The sequence below is a fragment of the Dermochelys coriacea genome, chromosome 20, assembly GCF_009764565.3.
Source record: "Dermochelys coriacea isolate rDerCor1 chromosome 20, rDerCor1.pri.v4, whole genome shotgun sequence".
Taxonomy (NCBI): Eukaryota; Metazoa; Chordata; order Testudines; family Dermochelyidae; genus Dermochelys; species Dermochelys coriacea.
The window spans coordinates 12,639,216-12,648,826 of NC_050087.2; the positions used below are offsets into that span (position 1 = coordinate 12,639,216).

Genomic DNA, 9,611 nt, shown 5'->3' on the forward strand with positions numbered 1-9,611 from the left:
TTGCCCAAGGTCACACAGGGAGTCTGTGGCAAAGTTGGGGATTGAACCCACGTCTGCTGAGTTCTAGTCCAGTGCCTAAACTAATGGAAAGAAAAAACACTATTTCCTCACCGCCATGCAGGGAGTGCAAGGGTTAATTCATTATCATTGAAAAGCACTAGGGACTCCTTGGGGGATGGGGGGGATATGAGAGCAATGATACCAATATATAGCACTGTTATCACAGCTGACTGAAAAAACAGCACAAAATGTTGCCTCGATTTAAAAAAAAAATTACGTATGTTTCCAAACGTTTATATTTTAAAATACAGATAATTGAAAAGCCCAAACAGTTTGGACACAATTTCTCATTAACACATTTTTTTGGAGTGTGGGGGGGAAAGTGTTAGCAAAAAATCAATTTGGGGACAAAAATTTGCATGAAAAATCAAAATTTGGCAACTTGCTACCCACTGCAATGATTCCACTCCAGTGAGTGCTGGCACTGCCTCATCTGAGCTGTCGCTGTCCTTCGCCTCCCCGTCACATCAGAGTACACTGCCTGGGAGGCCCTAGAATTTGGTCAGGAGTAGGAGAGGATTTGGGGAGTTTCTCTGATACTTATTTAGTCACAAACTTTAGGGCAACAGCGGGAATCATTTATACAGCTTTGCTCAGCCAACTGGGGAAGAAATCCAGCAGCACATGACATATGTGGCCAATAAATTCAAGGGATCAAATGATTGACCAAACATTTGTTCCTATAAGGTGTGTGGCATGGATGCTGGGGGGGTTTCAGTGGACTGCATTGCTGCATTTCTCAGGAGCGTGTCTGTGTGCAGGGTGAGGTGGGGAGCAGGCCACTGAGGGTGACTACCCAGTGCATTGTGGTCAGGGGGGCCTACCCTGGTCAAGAGACATTTTCGAAACTTTTGATCTTGTTTTGACATTTTCAAATCCCCCCTCCCAATTTTCTAAGGAAAATTTCATCAAAGTCCATACGATTTTGCCAAAATTTTCGGTTTAACCAAAATGGCATTTTCTGATCGAAGATGGTTTCAGCTAAAATTTTCCATCCAGCTCTGAGGAGCTTTGTTCCCCCTTGTGACTCCTCTTTGTGCCCCTTTGCACCAGCATCGGGGCTGGCGCTGCTCCCTCCCCACTCCCAGGTGCATTTCTGGGGCTCTAGCACTTTGGGACACAAGGCACTGTTCAAATGCAAATGATGACAATCCAGGTGTTTCTCTGCTGGCTGCAGGCATCCTCTGACTTCTGACTGTAGACAGAACTGGCCCAGCTGTTCACTGCAAACAGGTTACTCAACCCATTCTGCCCATGAACCCATCACAACCCCAGCAGATTTTCTCAGCCACTGAAATTGTTGGCTGAAGGGGGTTATTTGGGGAGCTTTTATTTTGTGACTGTTGTGGGTTTTCCACATGCCACTGCTTGCATGCTGGAGGATGTGGAACACAGATGGGAGAGCATAGTGTGCACATTTCTCCTCTGGAACAGTCTGCAGTGACTCTGGCAACAAGATGACTGCTAGCTCCGTGCCTGATCAGCACAGGACATGTGGCTGTGCCAGCCCCAGCCCTGGGTTTGTAGCTCAAGCTATCTACAGCAGCTCTTGCTTTCAGTTGGGATGTTGCCAAGATGGTGGCCATCACTCCTGCTGCACAGGGAGTTCCCACATGAATAGGTTCTGCAGCAGGCTCAAGAACCCCCTGCTTAGGTGCCCTAAATCTGACCCACCCCCACCCCACAGCCCCCAGGGCTCCCTGATGGCCACTGGGGAGGGGGTGGATATTGTCTGTTTCAGTCCCAACCCTCCCCACACAGAACCCCCACCTGGCAGGCTGAGCTGCTTTGGATTGGTCAACAAGCCTACACTGAAGGATTCTTGTCATTGGCTAGTTGCTTTGTTTTTAAACCTCATTGGCTGCATGGAGCTTGGGAGAAGGCGTAACGGGGACTGATCGGAGCGGCAAAGAGCTGGCCAGATCCAGCCAAGCCCTGCGCTCTAGGGACTACAGGGTGCTGCTCGCCGAGGGCCATACAGCAGCTGGGGCAGAGGGGCCTGCGGGAACTTGTCTCAGCCCAGGTCCATGTGGATGAGTTATTAAGCTGTTGTCCCCCTTATTCAGAGGCAAGGCTTCACTCTCAATCCTCCAGTCTGGCATAGGAGACACCTTGACAGATGCCTCCCACCCCAAACATCAGGCCAATGTCTCCTTACAAAGCCAAAGAACTTTATTTCCAGATGCTCTGGGCAAATCCCTGAGGCGCCAGCAGGAGATGCTCATGGCTACAATGATGTGCCAAGGACAATGGTATGGTGGGAGGAGGGAGGGAAGGGAGGTGTCTGGCTTAGGACCCAGATTTCCCAAAGTGTCCACTCGTTTCTGGTTGCCTCAGTATTTGGACTGTGAGGATGCCTCAGCCTGAGGACAGAGGAACCCCAAATAAGAAGGCACTTTGGGAAGAAACCCTGGCCCCTTCCAAGCCAGGGATTCTGAAGTACCAGTCACCACAGCTTCCATTGAATGGTGCCTCTTGTCCTGAGCAATGTCAATATGGCCTGGCAACCATATTGGATTTACCACCTCAGCGTCCACAGTCAGGAGGAGCAGGCCGCACAGGGCTGGCACAACTGGGAGGCCTCAGGGACCCCCGGCAGGGCTGGGACTAGGTCTCCTCAGTGACAAACTTCATCTCGGCATTGCGGGAGCCAGAGAGAACGGTGCCGTCCCGCACCCGGCGCCGGAAGAGGAAGGGGAAAGCCTTCTTGAAGGACTTCCTAAAGCTGTCGCCCATGAAGGCGTAGACGATGGGGTTGATGGAGGAGTTGGCATAGGACATACAGTTGGCCCACGTCTTGATCTTGTAGGTCTCGTAGTTGGCCTGAAAGCTGTCATAGAAGCCCTGGAAGAGGAAGAAGAGCTGGATGGGGCCCCAGCACACAGTGAAGAGTACCACGATCACCACCACCATCTTGGACACCTTGGCCTTTGTGGCGACAGAGCACTCGGACAGGTGCTGTACCTGCTGAGAAAGGGGAGCAGGAACAGAGAGGTCTGGTTTAGAGCAGGGGGGCTAGGAGCCAGGACTCCCTGGTTCGATCCCTGGCTCTGAGAGAGGAATAGGGTCTAGTAGTTAGAGCAGGAGAGTTGGGGGTGAGGACTCTGTGCCCTATTGAGAAAAGTCCTGGGGCTGGGTGATGGGGCTTCCAGATATATTGGGCAGAGGGGGTCCCCAATACAGAGACACCCCAGTTTACTGCCCCTGGCTCACCTGGTAGTTGTGGTCGATGGGCTCCACGATGGGGCGCCCCACACGCTTGAGCATGACAGAGTAGCAGAGGCAGATGGTGAGCAGAGGCAGCAGGTAGATGGCCAGGAAGGTGTAGAGGATGATGCTGCGCTCCTGGCTCTTGCTGGCGAAGGCCTCAATGCAATAGGTGCGCAGCCCATACCAGTAGCCCACCTCAGTGCGGTGGTACATGGCTATAGGCAGCGAGAGAAGGAAGGAACCTGGGGACAGGAAGGCAACAGGGTGAAAGGCATGAGAAGGCCAGTGCTCTGGGGAGGCCTGGGGTCCAGCCATGGCTCTGAGCATAGGGAGAACTGATTTGGCACATTCATGAATGGCTGAGGCTGATCAGCGTAGAGGGCTAGCATCCATCTCTGTTCAGCAAACACCCAGGAGCGTAGAATAGCAGGGGGCTGTGGGTTGGGATTGAGGGGCAAAAGCAGAGCTGAGCTAGGGAGGCAAGGCATGGAATAGCAGAGGATACCGGATGGGATTGAGAGGTGCGAGCAGAGCTGTGTGTGTAGGGAGCCTGGGCTGAGTTAGCAGGGGGCTGTGATTGGATTGAGGTGAATTAGCAGATTTGTGGGTGCTGGTGGGTTAGAACCAGAACAGAAGGTGGAAGTTTCTATTGACCATCAGATGCCAAGGCACAAATATTAATTCCCTCTGTCTCTGTTCAGAGATCTCAGATAGAGTGACCAGACGTCCTGATAAAATTGGGACTGTCCCGATATTGATCAGTTTGTCCCGCGTCCCGACCAAAGTATGATCAGGATGCCATTTGTCCCGATATTTTGTTTCGGGCGCGTCTTTTTTTCCCCCCCCTTAGGTGGCGGTGACAGGCAGGGGGAGCACCTTTTCAATTGTTACACTCACCCGGCACATCTGGGTCTTTGGTAGCACTTCGGGTACTTCAGTCGCTGACATGTCCGGGGCTTCGGCAGCATTTCGGCGGCTGGTACTTCTTTCTTCGTCGACAGGATTTATTTCCTGCCGCCAAACGTGCCGGGTGAGTGTAACAATTGAAAAGGCGCTCCCCCTGCAGCTGTCCCGATAGTTTGTATTGACCATCTGGTCATCCTAATCCCAGAGGACACCTTGCACTGGGTATGGGGCTGTGCTGCTGGGCTCAGGACTGGCCAGGGTCAGGCCAGGAATCCCTGGGGAAACCTTTTACAAGACCTTTGTAGGGTTGGTGTCCTGGATGCATGTTCAGGGACACAGCTCTCCTCCTTCCTTCCCTTCTTTCCACCACCCCGGGAGGCCCTTTTCCCAGCTCTTTGCTCTCCTCTGGCCCTGACACATCCCACTCACTGATCCAGATGGCCACGCTGACGCCCATGGCCACGCGTGGGGTGCGGTAGCGCAGCGACTGCAGCGGATAGAGGGTGGCGTAGCAGCGGTCCATGCTCATCGCCGTCAGGGTGATGCAGGTGGCCTGCGCTGTCACCTGCAGAGAGCAAAGGCGGCCTGGTGATCCAAGACAAAGGCAACTGGGGGGCCCTGGGCCCTTTGCCAGTCACCGCCCTCCCTGGAGGGCAGGGCCCTGGGACTGTACAGCATCCCAGTATCAGCAGCTGTTGCATGTCTCTCCCCAGCACACCCATGCACACACTCACCCTGGCACGTTTGCACCCCCAGCACAACCAGCCCCTCCCACACCCACAGCCAGCCCCACCTGTTGCAAGTAGTTGACGAGTTTGCACATGAAGTCGCCGAAGATCCAGCTGGGCAAGGGGTAGAGCGTGGCGGTGAAGGGGACACAGCACACCAGGAAGATGATGTCTGTGGTCGCCAGGTTTGCTGGAACAGATGTGGAACTGGGATCAGGGGGCGGGGCCATTGCGGGAACTGGCCAGACAAGGGGGGGCAGCTCTGTTGCTCAGGTGCCAGCCTGGGATCCTGGAGTCCAAGGTTCAATGCCTGGCTCAGCCACAGACATGGGCAAATCACTTGGCCTCTCTGTGCCACAGTTTCCTCCCTCTGCTATGGAGATAACAGACCTGCCTGTCCCCATAGAGATAAACCACCAATAATTGATGGGCACTGGGTGATGGGGGCTGTATGAACCCCAGAGCCTGTGCTGAGTCCCCCATCCCTGATACACTCAGAGCAACCCCCTGGGAATGAAGGGCTGGGTGGGAGTGAGCAGTGATTGGGAATTATGGGCAGGGCGCCTGTCAGCCCCACATTCTCCACTCCCATTTGAAGATGCCAGCCTCCCTCCTACTCCCCTTTATCCCCACTGTCTTCCGCCGGCCAGAGCCTCTACCCCACCATTTATCCCCTAGTTGCAAACAACTCTCTCTCTATTCCCCCATCTTCCCTACCTGCATCCTCCCAATCCCCAGCATGGCTCCCCCCATTCCTCCAAACCCCCATATTCCCACACTCTGCCCTAGATATGCTGTAAGAATCTGAGCCACTCACACTGGGGGACTGTGCATCTGGAACCCCTGGAACAGATGACCCAATGACTTGCTTTCCTCTGATCACACTCAGTGCCCTTGCTCAGGAAACCTGCCTACATTATCTTAACTATCTGTCACCTTTGCTCTGTTTAGTCTTGGCTGGTTTCCTTGTCCATCCAAGCAGTTTGGTGTTGTAAAGAGCTGGGTTTTTAGGGGAGCTGTGTCTCAGGAACCCCTTGCTCACATAATCCCAAATTTGGGTCCTTAACTAACTCTACCCCAAACCCCCATGAGGCATCGCAATTTTCAAGACAATCGGAGTCAGTGGATTTCAGAGGTCTTAGAATAGTCCCTCTTTAAACAGAAAGCAAGACTTGACCCCAACCACAGCAGAGTGGGAGCTCTGTTATAATGGGGGGAATGCAGTGCTACAGGGAATTTACAGAGTTAGGGGTGTTGAGGGAGCCCTGGGCTGGAGTAGCACGGGGCTGTGTCTCAGGATTGAGGGGCATTGGCTGGGGGAGCCAAGTGCCACCCTCTCGCTAATGGACAGTGCATGTTGTTGAGCCGTGATGATGATCATTGGTAGAGAGGGGTGTTTCAGGCCAGGAATGGCGTGCAGGGGCTGGCACTGGGGGGAGGAGCGGGGGGAAGGCACCCAGGCACTGGGGTTGGTGGGGGTGGTGCTGGGGCACCCACCAGGAGTGTGGCAAGACACCCAGGAACAGGGGGGCTGGTGTGGGGCTGGAGCTGAGGCAGGGGAACCCACTGGGGTGGAGGTGCTTGGGAATGGAGGGGGGGTGCTGATGCTGGAGCACCCATCGGGGGAAGGAAGGTGCCTGGGGACAAGAGAGGGCTGGCACTGGGGCACTCAGCTGAGGGAGAGATGGTGTCCGGAGGTGAGGGTGGGCTGGAGCTGGGGCATGTAGCTAGGAGAGGGAAAGTGCCAGAGGATGGGGGGGCTGCCATTGGGGCACCCAGCCAGGGGAGGGGAGGGGAGAGACAGTGTCTCAAAGTGAGGGGGGGCAGCTGTTGGGCACCCATCTGGGGGAGGGATGGTGCCCAGAAGTGAGGGGGGCAAGTTCTGGGGCACCCACCCAAGGGAGAGAAGGTGCCCAGGGGCCAGGGAGGGCTGGCACACCCAGCCGGGGGAGGAATGGTGCCTGGGGTCCAGGATGGGGGAGATGGTGTTGGAGCAGCCAGCCAGGGGAGGGATAGTGCCCAGGGGCTAGGGAGGGCTGGCACATCCAACCAGGGAGGGACGGTGTCTGGGGGGGGGGCAGGTGCTGGGGTACCCAGCCGGGGGAGGAATGGTGCCCGGAGGCAGGGGAACAGATGCTGGGGCACCCAGCCGGGGGAGGGATGGTGCCCAGGGGCTAGGGTGGGCTGGCACATCCAACCAGGGAGGGATGGTGCCCGGGGGGGCACCTAGCCAGGGGAGGGGTGGTGGAGGGATGCTCACCGATGTAGAAGTTGGTGGCTGTGCGCATCTGCCGGTGCTTGGACACCACGTAGATGACGAGTGAGTTGCCCACCAGCCCCAGCAGCATGATGAGGGCATAGAAGAGTGGCACCAGCCAAGCATCCGTCAGGAACGGGGGTGATGTGTCCTCCCCACTGCTGTTAAAGATCCACAGCCCCCTCCTGCCCTGGCCTCCGGGTGCGCTCATGTCTGGGTGGGGGGCAGCAGTGGGCACTGGTGTCCAAGAGCCATTGTCCAGCCAGCCGCCCGACTGGGAGGGCTCTGCATCCATCCTCGGCGACTCTGCCATGTCTCCGAGCCCAGGGCAGGCGAGCACTGGAGCCAGGACCGGTCCCTGTTTCCAACGTGCCAGTCCTGGCCAGCTTCTTCCCTGTGGGGGAAAACATGTAAACAGAAGGGAAACTGAGGCAAGGGGTGGGGGTTGATCCAGCAGAGATGGGGCATAGAAGCCAGAGCCAGCAATATCACCCCCCCCCCCGCCCACACACACACCCAGAAACGGGCCAACTGCTCCCAGTGCCTTGGCTTTGTCCTGCAACCATCACCCCGAGACACCCCCCTGCTGAGTTAGGCACCCCGCCCTGCGTCCCTCCACTCACTGAGCTGCGCTCAGCTCCTGAGTACCCACTCCTAATCCAGCCGGGCATTGCTGGGCATCTTTGGGCCATGCGCTGGGCCTGAGTTAGCCCCAGCTACTGGTGGGTCCCCTATGGAAGTGCGGGGGCTGGGAAGCTGGACTTCTGGGTTCCCAACTCTAGGGGGAAGGAGTCTCGGGGCCGGAGGGGGCTGGGAGCCAGGACCCTGGCTCGATCCCTGGCTCTGGGAAGGAAGCGGGCTCTAGCCGCCCCACAAGCTGCTCCCAGTGCCCTGTTCCCCTTCACCCCCAGCTCTCACCTGCGCTGCCCGGGATGGGGCGGCTAGCGCCGGGCGGGCGGGCTCCGCGCAGGGCTGCGCTCTCCCACCGCGGATGCTGCGAGCGCGGGTCTGCAGCCGGGCTGAGAGCGGCTCCCTGAGCCCCGCGCAACTTAATGGGGGGAGTGGGGGGGGCAGCGCCAAGCTCTGATTGGCTGCGGGGTGGTGGGAGCCAGCGCTGGGGGGGGTGCTGGGGGGGCTCGTCCCGGAAGGGGGCTCCAGAGGGACCCCGGAGGGGGGGACCAGACCCCTCGCCTGGAATCCACGGGGACGGGGACGCACCCCCTGCCCAGTCTTCATGGAGCGGTTTGGCAGCGGCTCCCTTCACGGACTGACCGGAGAAGTAGGAGCTTAGGGGGAAAGCATGGGACGGAGTGGAGCCGGGACTAGTGGTTAGAGCGTGGGAGGGGGGCTGGGAGTCAGGACTCCTAGGTTCTAGTCCCCGTTCTGCTGCTGTCTGTGTTGTGAGCGACCTTGGTTAAGTCATGTCTTAGTTGGTCCCTTGGGACCATGCTCCTTACCTGCTTGCTAGGGGGCTGGGAGTGAAAATATTTGTAACCAAAGGCAAAGCTGCACCCTTTGTCTGGGCACGTGGACTCATTTGGCAGAAAACATACCCCCTTCCCCCCCCCCCACCATGTGTGTTGCTGGGCAATGGGGAGGTTCTGACACCCGCCCCCCCAAGTGCCTTGGCACTGCACAGGGCAGATATCCGCAGATCTGAGCGACAAACGGCGCCTTTGTCGGATTTCACCAAAAAGCCCCATTCAGAGGGAAGCAAACAGCAGAAATGTGGGGGTGATATTTCTAAGAAAATGATTCATAAATTCTCCCCAGTTTAGGGGCTTCCTGAGCTGTAATAACCAGCTGGGCCTTCACTGGCACCATCAGATATCAGAAACACAGTACATTTAAATGTAGTAGAGTAAAGGGGCCCCTTGCTGAGCCCCCACCCTGCTCCCTGCAGCACAGCACCTCCTAGCACAACACTGGGGTATTGGGGTCAGCGCCTCCTACCGAGCTCCTCTCCCTGCAGCATAGTGTCCCCTAGGACATGGGGGTCAACACTGGCTCCTAGAGAAAAGCACCCCCTGGGGAGTCACCTACCCTACTCCCTGCAATACAGCTCCCCCTCGTGCCTTGAGAGCTGTACCTAATCAGCTGCTCTGCTGAAACCAAGATAGCTCACACGGGTTGTGTTCCCATCCGTGACAGTCATACTGCATCACATCAAGTCCAAATCATTAGAAGAATGCCTCTGTTTGCACTGACCAGAGGATGCTTGGATTCGAATGTCAGCCCATTTCTGAAGCCTTACAGGTATCAGGTGTTGTCCCCAGTGTACATAGAATTCTTCTTTGCAGCCAAACTAGTCTAACATGTGTTTTGTTAACTGGAACTGAAGCAGCAAAACAAAGAAAAGAAATGCCTCCTTTTCCAGCTTTGTGGGTGAGAGAACTGCAAGTGAAGATTATAATGCTGGACACTGATGGCCTTAAACCAGCTGCCTCAGG

At 56.4% G+C, this 9,611-nt stretch overlaps 1 protein-coding gene across 2 annotated transcripts; it reads right to left on the reverse strand.

Annotated features, from left to right (window-relative positions):
• Nucleotides 1–2,209: 2,209 nt before the first annotated feature.
• Nucleotides 2,210–8,169, reverse strand: LOC119846127 (G-protein coupled receptor 54-like). Of its 2 annotated transcripts, none has more exons than XM_043506292.1 (6): nucleotides 8,080–8,169; nucleotides 7,165–7,555; nucleotides 4,970–5,094; nucleotides 4,606–4,741; nucleotides 3,274–3,512; nucleotides 2,210–3,024 (listed from the first exon to the last, which is right to left on the reverse strand). In XM_043506292.1, the coding sequence occupies exons 2-6, from the start codon at nucleotides 7,472–7,474 to the stop codon at nucleotides 2,668–2,670; spliced, it is 1,167 nt and encodes a 388-aa protein (XP_043362227.1). In that variant the 5' UTR covers nucleotides 7,475–7,555; nucleotides 8,080–8,169; the 3' UTR covers nucleotides 2,210–2,667. The 2 variants fall into 2 exon arrangements, with proteins under 2 accessions (XP_043362227.1, XP_038235261.1); XM_038379333.2 differs by having other exon boundaries at nucleotides 2,210–3,027.
• Between the last annotated feature and the right edge of the window lie 1,442 nt (nucleotides 8,170–9,611).

Excerpts from the sequence above, each read along its gene's own strand:
- LOC119846127 (XM_038379333.2), bottom strand. The coding sequence starts at position 7,474 with ATGGCAGAGTCGCCGAGGATGGATGCAGAGCCCTCCCAGTCGGGCGGC. Across the intron at positions 5,095-7,164 it reads AGCCACCAACTTCTACATCG|CAAACCTGGCGACCACAGAC; the intron begins GTGAGCATCCCT and ends CATCTGTTCCAG. Across the intron at positions 3,513-4,605 it reads CAGCGTGGCCATCTGGATCA|GTTCCTTCCTTCTCTCGCTG; the intron begins GTGAGTGGGATG and ends TCCTGTCCCCAG.